The sequence below is a fragment of the Equus caballus genome, chromosome 5, assembly GCF_041296265.1.
Source record: "Equus caballus isolate H_3958 breed thoroughbred chromosome 5, TB-T2T, whole genome shotgun sequence".
NCBI lineage: Eukaryota > Metazoa > Chordata > Mammalia > Perissodactyla > Equidae > Equus > Equus caballus.
Genome location: NC_091688.1, coordinates 90,124,737 through 90,143,888, shown reverse-complemented (window position 1 = coordinate 90,143,888; position 19,152 = coordinate 90,124,737). Strand labels below are relative to the sequence as shown.

The 19,152-nt window shown below is 41.1% G+C and overlaps 1 protein-coding gene across 3 annotated transcripts in view; it reads left to right on the top strand.

The window, feature by feature from the left end:
• The window catches only part of GIPC2 (GIPC PDZ domain containing family member 2), a 76,542-nt gene extending 57,631 nt beyond the window's left edge, over positions 1-18,911 (top strand). For all 3 annotated transcript variants that reach the window (XM_014740030.3, XM_070267473.1, XM_070267474.1), the window contains exons 4-6: positions 4,429-4,535; positions 9,711-9,792; positions 15,940-18,911. In XM_014740030.3, the coding sequence (XP_014595516.2) occupies positions 4,429-4,535; positions 9,711-9,792; positions 15,940-16,085 (335 nt within the window). In that variant the 3' untranslated portion in view covers positions 16,086-18,911. The remainder of the gene's footprint in view (positions 1-4,428; positions 4,536-9,710; positions 9,793-15,939) is intronic.
• The last annotated feature ends 241 nt before the right edge of the window (positions 18,912-19,152 follow it).

Here is a 19,152-nt window from a genome sequence, read left to right as displayed (position 1 = left end):
AAACATTTCTGTGGACCACATCTAACACTGAACCTATTTGCAGCCTTGGCCTAAACGTCTGAGAGAATTGTCCTTTATGCCCAAGTCCTTTGCTCTGGTGCCGTCCATGCACACTCAGCTTCTTAGGGACCGAGTGGGAAGAAAGTTCCCAGTGAATCGTCCCAGGATGCGTAGAGGCCTAGTGAACTGAGATCACCTGGTTGGGAGGGACCCAGAAACATTAACCTTGCACTCCTTGCTTTTGGAATCTTCTTAGCCACTGCCCTACCGATAACAATACAGTTCCTACCAACTATTAGTTTTCTCACAGGGGAAACCATTAGATATCAACAATCAGAATGCAATTGAGAAAATTACTCCTAGGCTTTACGATACCACATTTGAAAACTGAGTGTGAAGGTAGAGTTGATCAGACCTCAGATCAGACATTTAAAAAGGGCCAGATGTAAAATATGTGTTTGAGAAATCAGAAAAATAAAAGAGGTCTCTACTTTTAGCAGAAATCGAATGAATCATATTAGGATGTTTATCTCACAGTTTTGAACTCAAAGTGATTGGTTTGTTTCCTTTCTGTCACCAAAATGCTATTGATTTTTTTTCTTCCCATGGTGTCACCCTGTGTCTGTTGGGGAGCTAAGTCACGTTGCCTGTGCTCCTCCTCACAATAGCCCTTTGGCTTCTGTCAGCCCCCCGTCTTCCCTAGGGCTTGGGGTGGGACTGGACACATCTTTCCGCCTCCCCCATTTCCCCGTCTCTCCCCCTGGCCTTTATGCTGTAGCAGAGACCGGGCGTTGGTCTGTTTATTGAAGATGCCAGTTGAAACGGGGTATCATAAAGAATGATGCAAGTGTATATAAACATTTTAATTTAAAATGTATACATTCTTTTACCACTCTTTTCGTGTAAAAGACCCTTTCTTTGAGTAGAGGACACAAATTGGCGTTCTGTGAAGTCGTGCTTACATAGTCACAGTCTTAACGTGTGTCTCTGGGTTCTGTTTCATTTTTAAAACCGAGATATATGAAACGCTGGATGTTTAAAGATATTTTTTCTAACCTCCTAGCGTCATCTTGCCCACACCTAATTTTTTTTTTTTTTTTTGCGACTCGCCCTGTATGGAGTCTTTCCAAAGCAGTTAACCTAGTTTTTATGGCAGTAATAACTCCTTGTTTCACGCCTATTTCATCAGCTCATGTACTTTTAAATTAAATTGTATAATTAGAGTAACAGATAAAATTGCCACGAAAGGGTTTGGGAACAGACATGACTGCTTCTTGGTGACATTCAATTCAACCGTGGGGGCAGCTGTGCGCCCCCCAGCTGTGCGTATCCTGTGCCCTAAGTGGCCTGCAGCAGGCAGGTAGTCAGTATGCTTCACAGGAGTGGGGGGCCCTGAGTCTAGTGAATGAGCTGGCTGCAGGCCGGGTACTGGTGTCTGCTGTAGGAACAGCATCCCTCTCGTTATTCAGCCCTGGGAGAGGCCTGGAGCACATCTACTCAGGAGAAGTGGAGTGACTGATTTAGGGCTTGGCCTGGTTGGTTAGACGTGCTTAAACAGGCCTGCACCCCCAAAGTAGGACAGACTGAAAACATTCACAATCTTCTAAGCATTTAAAACCCACAAAACTTGTTTTTTTTCCCCTGTGGGTGAACAGGACCATCCTGCCTGTTTTCATGTGTAAACAGGTTGACTTATGTCCCTGAGTCAGGATCACAGAGAAACATGGCTTCTGTTTCCTTAGCCGTGAAAACTGCCTTTCTAGAGGCGATCTAAGCCAGAACTGAAAATTTAACTTTTGCTTTGGTGCCACCAAGTGGTTATTTTTGAGATACCATTCTCGAGGAGAAGATGGGTCGACAAGCAAAGATTTAAAAAAAAAAAAAAAATCTGGGCCAGACAGAATTGCACAGAGGGTTTTTAGGGCAGTAAAACTACTCTCTGTGATACTACAGTGGTGGATACTTGTCTTTATTCATTTGTCCAAACCCACAGAATGTACACCACCAAGAGTGAAGCCTAATGGAAACTATGGGCTTTGAGCACCACTGCGGTGGGGGCTGTTGACACTGGGAGAGGCTGTGCGTGCGTGGGGGCAGGAGGTATGTGGGAAATCTGTCTTCCTGCTCAATTTTGCTCTGAATGGAAAAATGCTTTAAAAATAAAGCTTATTAATAAAAAAAAATCTCCCATTTGACATACATTTTCCTTTTTAGCTACTGATGCTGCAGGTAAGAGCAAGGTAAGACAGACATCATCTAGGAAGGCTGGCTGACTTCTCAGGCATGGATGACAATCTCTTCCTGAAGTTCTCACATCCTAGAGTCTGGGTCCTTAGCTTCATAAATCCCAGAAACCTTTTACTTTTTCACTGTATCCAGAATTATTCGATTTTCCAGGTTATATCATACTCACCAAACTTACAAGAGACTTGTTGATAAGCCAGAAGGCCAGTGTACTACTTTACATTTAGAAATGTGTATAGAGTGGTAGGTGAAAGCACATGTTAGCTGAGCAGTTCATTTTCTACCCTGTAGGAAATTTATATGCGAGACAAATTATACTGAGTAGGTTGTTTGGTGAAATCACAGTGGGCTGGGGTGTGTGTGGTGAGAGGAGTGGGGGCATAAGGGTGTGTATCTTGAAGGGGTGTACCATTGAGCTGAGACTGTCTTGACCACTTTAGATCCATACGTGAGTCTCAGCTGAGAATACTCAGTGTTGCTGGGTAGTACAGAATCCTAGACAGTGCTGATGACATACTTACCTCATCTTTTTCTTTGGACACCCTTTTGGAAACTCTCCACTGAGCATCTTGCTGCTGTTAATCCATCCTTTCCTCAGATGAGGTGTAGTGTGACTGGTATGGCCACCGCTGTAGACTTGCTGATGTAGCTCTGGTCTCCTGAGAATCTCTCTGGTCACCATGATTAGCCTTAGCATCATCAGCCACCATTTATAGGTTTTTGCTTAGGGGAGCTGGTCTACTTGTGATAATTTTTAATGATTTCATTCTCAGAGGAAAACTTATGTTTTATGTTTTGGTGATTGTGTCCTTGAATGCAGGTTAAAATTAACATGTAAAATCTTCAGTCACTTTGGAATAGATTCCCAATAGCCAAGGAGTACTTGCTGAAGATGGGAATTATTCTGGGTTCTAAGTCAGTAAGACTGTCTCTTGACGTCTATGTCTTGAGAGTTTTGTACAGACCCCACTACCTGCTTGCATTTACCAGCCTGTCCTTGATGCCTCACTGGCGCTCAGTTATCTCCAGTTCTTGGTGCAGCATCCCGCCACCGCCCTAGCTCTTGCCCCAGACTGCTGCCACATGGGGTCCTCAGACAATGGGATTTGGGGAGATATTTGCAGAAGTTATAAATCGGTGACCTGTGGTTGGAATCTGATCCACAGATCTTTTTTATTTTTGCCAATGTGTTATTTTTAAAAGTTTGATTTAGTTGCTAAAGCTTAAAAATTAGGAGATTCGTACAAAATTCTGAATATCCAGTTTCTTTGCAAAAAAGTAGATCTGGCTTTGCAGGGCCTACCTTCCCATGAGAGAGGAAGTTCTTGGAGTGGCAGTGATGGGGCACGCCCCGCCCAGTGATCTCAGTGCCCACCCTCCCCTTTCACCCATTTACACTGCTGCTTGGTATTGGGGGGTGGCTCTTGGTGCATTGGAAAAACAAAAATAAAACACAAAACAAGCATAAGGAAAGGAGTGGCTTCCTGGGGACTTTTGCTCTCTGTCCCCTTGCCTGCCTTCTGAGAGGAATTCCTTCCTTGGAACCTGTTCCTGACCTCGTTAGGAACTGCTTCTCTCAGTACGTCACCTCTGAATTTGTCCCTTGTGCTTCCAGGGGGCGCAGTGTTGGAGTGTGTTGAGGAAAGCATGCGGACTTTGGGATCACAAGACCTGGATTTGAATCCCAGTTCTGCTTCTTGCTGAGTTCGATTTCCTTTTTTGTAAAATGAGAGCTGTAACTTGCTTGATAGGCGGGTACCCCAAGGTACCCATAGGTTCTCTCCCAAGACATGACTCCCGTTCTTCCTCATGATCTGTTGAAGTCCCGCTGAAGTTCTGCCTCTGCTTTCCTGCCTCGTACACCTCTTTACTCCTACAATAAAGCCAACTGTTTTATTTTTTATTCCTTACAACTTCCAGTGTGTCCCATCTGTACATTTCACGTATTCCTTTTCCTTTTTTGTACCCAGACCTCTGATAGAGACTCCTGTGTGAGAATAATAGGTGGCAGGTGAATTTATCTTGGTTTGGGAAATTCTGTAAGAATTCTATAAGAAGGCCTTTTATCAAATCTCTGCAATAATTGTACACAGTCTTGTGATGGAAACTGCATTAGCTTCTACAGCAGGCTGTTGGAATTCTTTCTGAATATATACACCTTCCCCACCCATTGTATGTTTGTAGAAATTGAGCCAAGGTCCAAAGGTGGAAAGTCGTCGGTGGAAAAAATCGGTACTGCAAAGGGGACACTTCGCCTGAGATCGAAAGGTCCTGCCACCGTGGAAGAAGTGGTATGTTATGTTTGTTTAATTCCCATTCTGCTTGGAAATGTGTGGACGTTCGTATTTATTAGAGCTGGAGATAAAGGTAAAATCACAAAGTTCAATAAAATACCATAGATTCTACTTAAAGCGTGGACTTTAATTCATGGCCTATTGGAACAATATGAAAATTACTGAGGGCATTTAACAAGGAAATAGAGAAACTGAGCACATGAGAAGAGATTGTGATCTGTAGCAGTCCTCAGCTCCAGCAGACAACTTTTTCCAGAGTCTGTAGACATCTGGACTGGCTCAAAAATGTAAAAGGAATCATCTAAAGCTCTGAGAACCAAGGAGAAGTCTCAGAGCCACCTGTGGGAGCAGACATACTTAACATTTTGATAATGAAAGACTCCTCAGGGAAAACATTTTGTAGTCATCTTTGACTCTTCATGTCCCACATCCCTTCCATCAGCAAATCCTAGTGGGTCTACCTCCACAATATGCCAGAATCCAACCACTTCTCACCTCTACCCCCAGCACCCTGACCCAGGGCACCAACATCTTCTCGTGAATATCACAGCCACCTTCTGGTCAGTCTTCCTGTGTTCACCCCACCCTCCCTCCTTTGGTGCTCAGCACAGCAGCCAGAATTATCTTTTAAAAACATAAGTGATGGGGCTAGCCTGGTGGCATAGTGGTTGGGTTTGCTCACTCCACTTTGGGGCCTGGGGTTTGTGGGTTCGGATCCTGGGTGCGGACCTATACACCCCTTGTGGGTCCATGCTGTGGTGGTATCCCACATACAAAATAGAAGAGGACTGGCACAGGTGTTAGCTCAGTAACAATCTTCCTCCAGCAAAAAGAGGAAGATTGGCAACAGATGTTAGCTCGAGGCCAGTCTTCCTCACCAAAAAATAAAATAACTGCCCCCCCCCCCCCCCAAATGAGAGCATGTTACTTTTCTGTTCAAAACCCTCCAAGGGCTTCCTATGTCCCTCAGAATGAAAGCTAAAGTCCTTAGAGTGACAAACATGCTCTGACTCTCACTTCTTCTCTGACCTTATTTCCCATCACTCCCCTGTTCCCTCTGCTCCAGCCACAGGGCTCTCCTCGCTGTCCCCAGACACTCAGATGTGTCCCACCTCAGGGGCTTTGTACAGCTGTGTCCTCTGTCCGAGGGCGTTGCCCATTTATTGGCACAGCCTGCAGACTTGCTGCCTTCAGGTTTCTGCCCATGTGTCACCTTGACTAGAAGGCCTTCGCTGAGTATCTCATGTAAGTAGCAGTTCCCACCACCCCTCCTGCTGCTCAATCCTCCTCGCTCTTAGTTTCATCGAAGTGCTAAACACGGTAGGACTTATCATATCTTTATTTCCTTTTTGTCTATTGTTAGGTGCTTTGCTCACATGTCTTGTTTCCTTCAGTATCCCCAGCACCTAGTACCTGACACATCAAAGGAGCTCAAGTCTTTGCTGAATTAATGAATTAATAAATAATTCACTTAAGCTTGAGAAGAGTAAGGGTTTTGCTGATTGACTGGGTCAGTATTTGAGTGAAAAACACCAGCAGGAAAAGAGACAAACGGAGGGAAAGGGGTGGAAGAAGAGGCTGGCAGGGGGAAGGGACAGCAGCGGAAAGGATTCCAAGTGTCAAGGGCAGGTCAGGCCCACCCGCAATAGCGAAGATGGTGGTGAGGAAGTCATTGTGCAGGCAGAGGGGAGGGCAGGCGGGCATCTGAGACTCAGGAGCTCCTGCAGCAAGGGGTGCAGATACCAGCCCGTCTGGTTCACCATGTGTGTATTGTCCTAGGGTTCTTCACATGTGTGGAGAGCAAAAGAGTAAGACAGTGAACAGTTAGGAGGCTGTTTTCACAGAGGGGGAGCCCAGAGCATGTGGGGTGATGACGTCCAGGGGGGTTTGTTGGAGCAGACACTCCAGGAACCCTGAGGCCAAGGTTGTCCTTCTGAATGTTTGAGTCACCCAGGATGTTGTCACTTTTGGGGAACCCAGAGGAAGATTTTGAGTCGGGTGCCCCTGTCCTGGCAAATGGAAATGAAGAGACCTGAGAGAGCCAAAAGCATTTTGAAAATGAGCTACGATGAGGTGTGTGAAAGAGACAGGGCAGAGCCTTCTGGTCACGCTGAGTCGTTACTGTTCCTTTGTCCGGCACACGGCCAGGCATGCGGCTGCAGGCCAGTAACTGTTTATTGAACGAATGAACAAACCCGTGGAAGAAAGAAGCCTGTAAAAGAATAGAGGAACAGTTGGAAGGAGCCAGAAGTGAGGAGCTAGGAGAGTGAGGCTGTGAGGAAAATAGGACAGACCTTGAACCGCAAAGGAGGCGGGGTCAGCAGGAGAAACTCCGCGTCACTTTAGGAGGAGGGTCATCTTCTAATAGCGTAACGAATAATATTTGTTAAGTACCTGTTATGTATAAGGTGCTGGCATGAAAAGGAGTAGCCGAAGATCTATCTGGGGACGTAGGAAAGATTCATTCAAAGATAAACATCTGAAACTCTGTTTTGATTTGCATAGTCTGTCCCATTAACTGGGGCAATTAAAAATAGCTCATAATAAAAGGAAAAAGCTAGTTTGGTGCTAAGATTGAATTTGATACAAATGACTTACAATCTAATTTCAGACATTAAAGGATTTATAGATTTCAAACAAATCATCCCCTTATAAAAGAACACAAATTCTGAAAACTGTGAAAGATGCCCCATGTGTGTACCTCATAATTTATTCAGTATGTGAGTATGTGCTGAGATAGGCACAGTCCAGGTGCTGGTGATACGAAGATGAATAAAGACCTTGGTTTTTCACTTTAAAGGGAGAGAGCCATGAAAGGAGGCTATTACAAACCAGGGGCAATAGGGTTAATGTCCCAAAGGAGGGGCTGATCTCCGTTGTCAGGGATGGGGAAAGAGGGGCCATCAGGGAGAGTTTCCCTCCAGGAGAAATGATGGAGTTGGTTTAAGATGAGCAGGAGAGTGTTCTAGGCGTGAAACAATGATGGGCTTGAGGACCTTGTAAGTGTCCATCAAATTGGAGTGTGGAGTGCTGGAGGTACCTGGTGGGGGGTGATGAGGCTGGAAGTATTGACCTGGGTCAGGATGTGAAGGGCCTGTGCATAATGGGGGAGCCATTTAAGAATTGCGAGGGGAGCAACATAATCAATTTTGCATTTTAGAAAAATTCCTTTGTTGGGGTGGGGGGTGGGTTGTTGAGCAGGGTGCATTTGAGAGGGTGAAGGTTGCAGGCAGGGAGGCAAATTAGGAAACCTCTGCACATAAGAGAAGAGGAGGGCTGAACCCAAGCAATCAGAATGTGAATGGAGGAGAGCCGATGAGATCAAGAGCTGTTTAGGAGGTGGAATGGTAAAATATTGATGTCGGATTCGGTATGAGAAGTACTGATACTTGTTGCGAAAACTTACAGTATGGCTGCTGGATACAAAGGTAAACATCTGAGTTACTTTGAGAGCCTGTTGCTTTCACCAGACCATTCAAAATACACTGTAGAGAAGGCGAGAGTGGTGTATCATCTGTTATTGTTTCTAAGCCTTAGTTCAGATAAATGTGAATATGAGAATGTTGTAATAATATCCTCAAGGAAATAAAAATTAAATTTTATTTACAATAAGATGCATATTTTAAAATAAGTTTGGAGAATACGAAGTAACATATATTTATAACAATATTAAAAGTATTATGAATTTCTTATAATCTAATCTTAAATTCTACATTTGCAGCTGTGGTTTTGCATTCAATTTCTTTGGCTAATTTCTTTTTTAGCTATGAAGCCATTTAAAACCAAGTATTTCAAATAAGCTGAACGTAGAACCAGATTTGAGCAAATATTAAACCAAGATTTTGAAAAAATAATAAAATATATCCAATCATGTTTTTCACTGAAACCTTTAATAATAGATTCAGGAAGAAAAAAAACATTTTGTTACCGTTAATGCATAAAACAAGACATTTTTAAAATCTTTCGCCATGACTTCATCCTTATAAAGTTTCTATTTTTATGTATTTTAATACTTAGATAATATATTCATATGGTATTGCATGTGTGTAATTTGTAAAAACTACACACTATTAAAAATGATTAAAGAAGACAATTGGGTGATAGAAACCAACAATTTAACACTATATGAAGTGGTTAGTCTCCTTCGGAGAACTGCAAAATAGGGCAGAATGCAAGAAGCTTTTGTAAGATAAAGAATAAAGACCAAGGAAGAGAAAAATAGGAAATATCTGGTTGGCTGGGGCCACACAGCCAAGCTCCTGTGGGCTGAGAGGCCCGGAGTTGGCTTGGCCTGTGGGCAGTGGCTGACTGGATGGACTGCGGTTCTGGTCAAGTGGAGTATTTTCAGGGGCATGAAAGTTGTCTAAGTCTCTCTTTGCTGGCATGGCACCCTGGGCAGGAGTGGCTCTATCTTGGGCCTACAAAGTTATTTCAACAGTACAATAAAATTAAGTAAAAAATAAATAATAAGAGTAGTCTTCAGAAATGTTTTACTCTTGAGGTGAGCCATTAAAAGGTTGGGGGCAGTGGCTTGCACGATAAAGACCAAAGCCCTTTTCATGCCCCACGGGACCCCTTAATATCTGGTCATGTCTGGGACTAGGTTCCCCAGTCACTTGGGACCTCTTGCCGTCCCCATAACAGGCTGTGATCTTTTATCAGACTCTGCAACCTCACGTAGACTTTGGTTATCTATCTATTGCCTTCTACTTGAAGTGCCCTCTCCTGCTTATCTGACGCTAGTTCATCTTTGAGAAAACAGTTCTCAAGTCACCTTCTTTCTGAAGCTTCCGCTATTCTGAGAGATTTAAATTTACTTCCCTTGTGATGCCTCTGTATCTTTTATATTCTTTAAAAATTGACCTTATTATGGCTACATAGTTATTTACTTTCACATCTGTCTCCCCTTCTAGATTGTTGGCTACTTGGAGACTGTGTTCCTGGCTTTTCTTCTTTGAATCCATGACACTTAGCACAAACACTAAAAATAAGTGTTTACTCTACTGGTTTGTGTTGAGTTGTAGTGCAGGTTCTAGATATATTTCCATTCAAATTAGCTGACGTACACAGCCATGAACTGGCCCCACATCAGATTTTCCCCTGTGGATGCCTCGACATTCAAGAGATTGCACATAGAAATATAATCTCTTATTTCTCTTTTCTTTGATAAAGCCCTCTGAAACCAAAGCAAAGGCAATTGAAAAGATTGATGATCTTCTTGAGTTGTACATGGGAATTCGAGATCCTGATTTAGGTAAGATTATGCTATTTAAAAAAGTCTTATATTTCTTAATTTGATGGAACTTAGTGCGTATTTATGTCTTCCTTGCATTTATAGCCAATTATACTTTTTAAGTTAAAAGGTATTTCTGGATTGATGAAAAGAGTCATGAAAATAAAGATAATAAATAATAATGAAAAGAAGACCTGGTCCTTACCTCTTACTGTCTGTGAGGCCTTAGAGTCAAGTCAAGTTTCCTAAACTTCAGTTTTTAATCTATAAACTATAAATAATAATATTTCCTTCACAGGATTATTTTATGGATTTAAAAAATATATGTGATGATGGATGTTAACTGGAATTATTGTAGTGATTATTTCACAATATATACATCTATTGGGAAAATATATATGAAAAGAATTTTGTAAATGATAGATATGATAGGTGTTATTATTTGACATGCATTTTATCATATATTGTTTGAGACAGATTTACATTGATTAAATTGTGTATTTATCATGGTATTAAAGTTGTGCACCATATTACTGAAACCTTGTGACCAATGAATCAGAAATATGAAGGAAGAGGACACACTTGGCATATGACTAATCAGGGCAGTTGAGCAGTTGAATTTCTGTGTATTTCTTATGTCATCATTAGGATGTCAGGGTCTTGGTTTATCAGTTAAGATTCTATCAGTTGCAAATAACAAAACAAATAAAACAATAAAATAAAAGTTGCAACTACAGCAAAACAAAACCCAACAAACCTATCTCTAGCTGGCTTAAGGGAGAAAAGGGGGGAAATGTTTTGGTTCTTATAACTTAAACGTCCAGAGGTAGATCCTGGCTTCAAGAATGCTTAGATCCGGAGTTCTCATGCTATGATCAGGATGTGCTTTCTTTTCTCTCAATTCTAACTTCATTTCAGGTCCCCATGGTATCTCCTGGCAGCTTCAGACCCTCCCTCATGCAGCCAAATGATTGCCATGGCTCCGCCCTCTACATCATCTTGGTGGCAAGCACGATGGGAGAGAGGGAGAGCCCTTTCCAAATCATTCAAACAAAATGCTTGGGATTGTCTCTGATTGGTCTGATTGGCTCACTTGAGCCAGTCACTGAAGCTAGGAGGGTGGTTAGGTCTGAGTCAAATGCTCTACCTCTGGAGCTGAGAGTGACTCTGAAATACAAGGGCTGAGACTGTGAGAGGCCTGGCCCCTCCCATGCGGAAGCAAGATCCGTGTTCTCTTAAGAAGGGCAGGTGGATGCTGGGTGGGGAAAGAGAGAGTGTGCCCTCTAATGGTGGGGTTTGTGCTGCATGCGTCCATGCGTGTGTGCGTGGCGGTGCGTTTGTCAGGTACTTAACAAATTTTTTAAAGTCAAAGACTTGGACAATTTTCTTTACCTTCTACCAGATAAGTATTTTACTCTACCTCAGCTAGAGGTATTTAAAGCTCATTCTTCCTTTTCTACTTCCACTCATCTTCCTTTATTCTTATTTTTTTCTTGCCTGTCTGAACTTATAAAATAAAATTTCTATGGGGGATGTACAGATAATGTCTGTAATTGAAAAAAATTGGCGCTCTGTTTTTTAGCTCCTTAGAGAGAAACAGAAAATTTGCATATAATGGATCCTTGCTCCACACAGACAGAAGTTAAGAAGTTAAAGCTGAGATGATCCTACAGAAAGCCAGTGTCTTAAAACATTTGTCCCCGACCCTTTTACATTTGGGAAAATATAGAGATTTGCATAAATGATGTGGGCCTGTGACAGTTATGCAAATGAACATGCAAATGAGGGCACAGGGGATTTAGAGATGGCAGTGCTACTGAACTCAGATTAGGGAGTATTTGTTGGAAAAATAATATGATGGGTCTCTATCCAGGTGAGAAGTTTTCAAATTGTCTAACTGTATGAATATTATAAGGTTCAGGAACTAGCGTATCAGTTGCTGGGTCTTGATGAACTTTAGGAGAATCACACTTTTCAAAGGTGAGAACTTGAAAGAGTCCTTAAATTTAGAACTTACGGGTCTTATAGTTACTTAAGTGTAAACTGGGAGTAAATACATTAGTTTTGCTCTTTTGTTGTTAAAAATATGCAAGTGCTTTGGACAATGGTACAAGTAATTATAAATGAATTAAGAAACAGTTCTTTAAGAATCAATTTTCTTTCACTCTGACAAATTTAGAGCACTAAACATTCCTCACAAATTCTTTGTAAATTAGCTAGTAATCCCTTTGTAAAGTTATTAATCATCTGTAGCAAATTCCTCCAATGACATGAAAAGTCATTATCATTATACATGATTAGCAATGTGGTCACTGAGGGAGGCAAAGTTTAAGGAAAGTAAGTATTTGACGAATGTCAGCCATTGTTAAATTAGGAATTTCTCTCATTATTCAGATCTGATTAGCAGGAAATATAAATCACGAATGTAACACTGATTCAACAGACGAATATATTTACTTGTTTGTATTCCCATGTTTCTTAGCTTTCAGAAATATTAAATCTTAACACAAATTACAATGACATCAAATTATTTTGGAGTTGTTAATGTGTTTATATTAAAAATTTTAAAAAGAATTGTGGCAGTAAAATCACTAAACCCAAAACACTATCGTCAGAAAAGCTTTGGGATGTATTTACCATTTGAAAATGGAAAATAACTCAAATGAGTTTATATGGGAAGTAACCGTGAAGGTGACAGTGTTTCATTTGGTTGTAAAGTTACATTGTGAACTATGACTTTTCAATCCACCCATTGCCAACATGGGTTGCCTTGGAATGTTATCTATGGGGGGAGAGTGGTTTCTGGGAGATTTTGAGTCCTATAAGACTTTGTCTCGGATTGACCTAACTTAATGGAAAGTTGTATCATATATGTTTCATCATGAATATTTAACGCGACTGTGTAAATTATATATAGAACTACAATATTTTCTGATGATACCAATTTAGGAGTTTGCTGATTATCCTGGCAATTTCAGAATTTTAGGATTTCTAATTTATTAAGAGATCCAGAAATGTGTGGAAAGGAAATCTTCACTATAAGATCTTTTATAGCTCTTTTAAAAGTATATGATAATTTTAATAGAGATAATTACATTCTTTCCTAGGATGGTTTTCTTTTTTCAGTGAATTCAAAACAATGAACACTAAAGAAAGTCATCCTTCTCAGATAAAGCCAATGAAGTTTTGGAAATAGATTTCACTTAAAAAACATTCTATATTGGCTGAGCTTTTGGTGTTGGGCTCATATGTGAGTTGCTTGAAATGTGTTGATATTTATGAAAAGTCTTAGAGAATGTCAGTGTTGAAGACCTTACATAGAAAGAGATATGGTTTCAGATTTCATGATTAAACTAACAATAATGACAAATCTTTATCTAAACCCCGCTGTGTGTCATTTTAGAAATTTGAAAACAAATTCAGAGAAGTTTGGTAACTTGCCCTAAGTTGGCTAACAAGTTAAGAGCTGAGATTGAATTCTGGGCCTTTGATACCAAGATTTTTCACCTGCGGCAATACCTTATGTCTAAAAATTTTGTTTAAGTATTTAAAAGCTTAGTGGAAAATGTAGATTGACCTATGTCACCAAAATAAGTTTGTCATTTGTATTGTAAAAGTTGTTCAGTAGTCGTAATGATATAAAGATATTCTCAACCTGGCCACGAGAGGTCAGCACTTAGCTGCTATATTGGTATCACAATTCTACTCTTTTAGTGGAATTTTTTTTGCTGGATTGTATTCAGGTGTTAAATATTATTGCAGTATATTGCAGATATATTATAGTTAGCAGATTATAAGCATTTTAGTAGCTGTCATTATGTTAATGTGATAGAACTTTCTAAAAAGTATTTCATTTGGCTAAAATTTCTTTTGTTTTTCTCTTAGAGATATAATCTTAATCAAAAAGGATAAAATTATACCAGTTTATTTCTCCTGTAAGGATGTATGTTTGTACTTTATACATTAACAAAAATTCGTAACATGTTCAGTGCATGCTCCAGTCTTAAATTCTTTTAAAATACATGTACAAATCACTGATTTGTAAAAGATTTATGGAGCGCTATATTAAATACAGTATTTCCAACACAGTTATGAAGCTGCCTGATTGGGGTTTTTGTTGCTTCTACAAGACCAGGAGTTCCCTGAGGGCAGATACCTTGCTCGGTTTTGAGGAAGATTAGCCCTGAGTTAACATCTGCTGCCAATCCTCCTCTTTTTGCTGAAGAAGACTGGCCCTGAGCTAACATCAATGCCCATCTTCCTCTACTTTGTATGTGGGATGCCTACCACAGCGTGGCTTGATGAGTGGTGCCATGTCCACACCTGGGATCCAAACCAGCAAACCCCCGGGCTGCCGAAGCGGAATGTGCGAACTTAACTGCTGCGCCGCCGGGCCAGCCCCCTTACTCGATTTTTAATCCCAGCTCCTACCACAGTACCTCCCCAGAGTAAATACCTAGTGAATGTTGACGTAATGTCTATTGAGAGGCACAAAAATAATGAATTCACAGGGAGTGTGAGTCCTAAGTTCATTAGTTTGAAGCTTTAGCCCTTGGGCAAATTACTAAACTTTGAACCTTAATTTCCACATCTGTAAAAGGGGTATAATAAAAACCACCTTACAGAGGTGCCAAGGCATCAAATTAAATCATATGTATAAGGTTCTTGTTACGTCATGAAGAATACGTGTAGCTGTTATCCTTCTCAGCAGCGATCCCTAATAGCTCTTACCCATAATAGTGGTCGTGGTAGCAGAGGTGGAGCATGTCAGCGGTGGGACTGGAGGTCTGGCCAATTCTGGGACTGTATTTAGTGCAGGCGTTTTTCTTCACTTTTCTGCTGTGCCAGCCTGAATGCATGAGTGAGATTATACAGTTTGGACTGTGAAGTTATAGTCTGGGCATCTTAAATCATGATTTTTCTCATTTCTGACTAAGGAAACCAAACCAGAGGTTGCGAGGCATTGCAGGCCAGGTCCAGGACATATTGTTCCTGGGCTCCCGTCTCTCATTCCTGTGGCTGCTGTCCTCCCCTCCCCCATGGCCTTCTTACCTCGCTGGAACTCTCCCACCCCGCACCAGGCTGTCTGGCCACGTGGAAGCCCTCCTGCCTGACTAGGGCTTTGATCCCTGCACCAGGTCCCCCCCACCGCATCCGCTTCTGCTCTGATCGTGCTGCTCTTCCATGGGCCGTATCTCCTCTCTTCCCCAAGCCTGCTGGTGTTAGTACTGGCTCGTTTGAGAAGAGGAGCAGTTCTTAAAGACTCTGAAAAGCCCTGGTGGATTTGAGCTGAAAGACCAGACCTCTGGGCTCATTCAGAGAAATCATACAAGCTTTGATTCATTCTACCTTAACCTGGGAGGAAAGGAGAGGCTGGAGCTTTTCTCTTGGCCTTGGCTTTTCACTTCTACCCTGCTTCTTCACCCAAGTCCCAAGTCAATTCCCACTGTCTCCTTCTGGTTGCTGGTACTTACAGGGGACTGAGAAAGAACCAGCTGAGCCTCATGGGCTCCCAGCCAGTGGGGGCAGGCTTTATGGGAGTGTGTACTCCCGAAGATGCTGGTTCCCCAGCCATAGAATATGGGGCCCAGGCAACTTACTAGAAAAACAGAGCAAAGGCCTCACCTTCACTTTCTATCCGAAACTGGAGAGGGCTCAGAAGAAGTAGACAGATATCTTCCTCCCCTTCTTCCAAGCCTGATTGCCCCGTTGCAGACTGTTATTTTCTGCTTTCTTTTTTTGGCAAGGGAGGACTAGACGCCATCATAGTTGGGGGTGGGGGACTAGTGGAAGGGGCAGAGAGAGCTAGGGACTATGGGGAGGTGGGGGAAGGGTTACTCTGAGTTTCCTGCTGGGGTTAGCCACGGGGTTTTCTTTCAGGAGCTCTTGCTCCACCCACAGGTATGCCAGAGGTTCCCAACTGAGGGGCTCCGAGGTGGAGGAGGGGGCCGAGGTGGCAGCTGCACAGCTGGGTGCAGTGGGCAGGTTGTTTGAAAATATCTTTGCTACCTCCGTATGTGGTAGAGAGTATCTTGTTATTGTAATTTGCACTAGAAATCTATGATAGATATGCATGTTACTTTTAGAAAGTAATTTTCCTGGTGCCGTTTTTCTCAGTCTTCTGTTGCTGTCTCGTGTATCATTAATTTTTAAAATTATTTTTGATAGCTACCACAATGTTTGAAGCTGGAAAGGACAAAGGTAATCCAGATGAATTTGCCGTGGCCCTTGACGAAGCTCTTGGAGACTTCGCGTTCCCAGATGAATTTGTCTTTGATGTTTGGGGAGCCATCGGTGACGCCAAACGAGGATGATTGTGGTGTGGATGTTCCGTCTCTGGAGAAATGAACCATTGTTCCTTTTTTTAAGAAAACGATTAGATCTGTTTTTAGACACTGTTACAGACTCTGGTTTGTTTTATGTGTGTAGAGTACATTCTTTGAAGTATAATTTTGATTTCTGGGTATTTTTTAATGTAGTTGTATATGTAGTATGCTTAAGATAAATTACCTTAAAATATCAATTTTACTTTTCATTCAAAAGGTTTTTAAAAGTGAGTTTTAGGGAGTGTTTCTAGATAACTGATTTTGCTCCCCATTAACACCCATGCTTTGTTTCCCACATGTGAGTAGTTGATTGCAATAGCTTTGCAGTTCTTTTGCAGAATCTTAATGCAGTGAAAATTAGAATTAGAATATGATTTGCCTTGTAGCATCTTCATTTTGTTTAAGGGCTTGATCAGGATATGTTCAGGAAAGGAAACGTGAATTACGCTTACTAGAGGTCTGGAAGCATCGTTGTTTTTGACCCACTGCGTAAGGGGAGAAAGATTCCTATAGCCTGTCGAAGTCTATGGCCTATTTTCTCTCTTTGTAAAAAAAGGATTGATTGATTTTTCTTTTTTGCTTCTTTGTAATTCTTTCTTAACACTTGCTGAAATCTAGTGTGCTGTCTGTGTGTTTTCATGTGTGAAAGGAGGGTGAAAAAGAGGTAGATAGGGTAGAAACCATTCATATTTGATCTTTTTAAAAGCGGTTCCTAAAACATTATTTCTTTTTCCGCCCACACCTACTTTTATGTCACCCTTTATAAACCCTCCAGGGGAGGTTTTTATAGTCTTTGCAGAACTTTTCTTTTGAAAGATATTTACTCGGAAAATAACTATGTTTGAGAACTTTTTTTTCCGTTAAAGAGCAATGCTTTTCAGCCTCCTAAACTTTAAAGGAGATCCTATCAGAAATAGATTTTCCCCTAGTGGCAATACGAGAGAAGGGAAAATTGAGAAAATATATTAGCCTATTATTTTAGAGTTCTAACACTTTCTCTCTAAAACCTTACATTATTGAGAAAATTGAGGGTAAATGGCTGTCTTATCACTCTTATTTGACATTTTACAGATGTAAGAGAAATGGAAATGAATGGTTTCAACATAGATCATTTAATAAGGCAGAGCATGGTGTGACCAAGCATTCTTCTAAAGTGCTGGATCGAAAATGCTGTGTGCTGTCTTGGTAATCAGAAATAATAACCTGGGAGGGATGGATTCTAGGAAATCAGAAGTAGCTCCATTTTCACACTGGGTTAATGCTCAGGTGACTCTTGTTTTTCCGTGCGATTTCACTGTTCCTGCTGTCCACTCCCCTTTCGCCTAAGTTTAATGCTGCGAAGCTGCTGTTCTCTGTCTTATTACTCTGAACCCTGCACAGAAACTGTTAGTTATTAATGTGTAACAAAAGTAGTTTATAGAATGTGGATTGTCTTATTGCCCTTGCCCATCATTTGAAAACAGGATCCAGCTCAGGCAGTAATTTGTTGTTACTTGTTTAGTGGGTTTCTTTTGGGCGTCCCCAAACACCTGTTAATTCTTAATACCACTTCTCTTAGAAGGACACACAAAAAAAGAATTGATATTTTTAGGGATGGGGAAGTTATTGGATAACTCAGGAGGCCCAGAGAAACATTTTAGTTTAAACAAAAAAATAAATTTCTTGGCCCTAGATGTTAGATTTGAAATGACAAATCGTTGCTTGTTATTGATGGGTATCCGTTTCCCCTCCCTTTTTGGATGTGCATGAAGACCGACACTTGGTGTGGATTCCTGGTGATTTATGGAATCTCATATTCACAAAGTGGGCGTGCTCACCGTGATCTCTGTGGAATTTTGCTGTCTACGGGGCTGATGTCCATGTCCAGCTGTAACTTGCTTGACAGCATTAGCTGGGCAGTCATCCTTATTATGGGCTCCAGCACAGGTGCTTTAATACTAAGTTTTTCCTTGAAATGTGTTTGCCTCTCACCTCTATTGCTAGACTGATAACAAGGTCAGTTTCTTTATGTCATTTTGTTCCCTTACTTGAAAATATATCTATCTGTGAACTTTGTGCCTTTTTGTAACTCTCAGCGCACAAAAAAGTAGCAGAATCTATTTTTAGTTGCCACTTTCTGCAAGCGTGGGCTGCCCTTCTGCTGCTACAATGAGACAAATCATGTTTTTTTCTTTTTTAACTTTCCATTTTGTTGGCACCACTAAACATTTTCTGAAAGACTCGGTCATTTTCTCTTGTTCTGTAGGAGTTTTTTCCCAATGGAGGATGATCATTTTATTCTTGATTTCCTTCCCTGCAAAACAGCATCGCTCAGTGGCCACTAAAAGCACGTGACTGAATGATGGGCTCAATGGGGCCTTGGACATAGCTTGGTCCTGATCAAATGTGCACATTCTGATGATGACAAATAGGTACATTTTGGGTTTCTGTGATGTTTTAAAAATACAATTATATCATTATATAATGTGAAACTCTTTAAGAATTCAATTATAAAAGCAGTAATCTGTTAACCTCTGTGGCTGCTATATCCAATAATATAATGTGACAGATAATTAACTAAATAGAGAGAACTCAATTTTTCCAGTGATGTTTAATTTGCAACATTTCCCCCTGTAACTTTAACAAGTAGACGTTTTCCAGGTAAAGCGCACTTTATTTAGGTTCATATTATTGCTAGACCTTCATTCATCAAGTCAGGAGACGGCCTTCCTGGTATCCTTCGGTTCTCATCGCCTACCTAGCACAGTAGCAAAATGAATTTCTTCTGCCAAGGTTCTTCTAAATAGAGTGCGGTTATCCACTAAAGATGTAAAAGATTGATCATATAATGACCCTTTCACTCTCTGGTACATCTTAAAATATATGGATACCAACAGCATTCTTGTTATTCTGGTGGAAGTACTAGGTTAGAAGGATGGTTAAGTGATTTACTCAAGCTGTGACTGAATGAAGAGATAGGAGATGCTATTCAACTCCACAGTCCCAGGTATTAGTGCTCTGTGTAAAAAGCACATGTATTATCTTCTTGACACAGATTGAAAGAGATAGCAGAGTA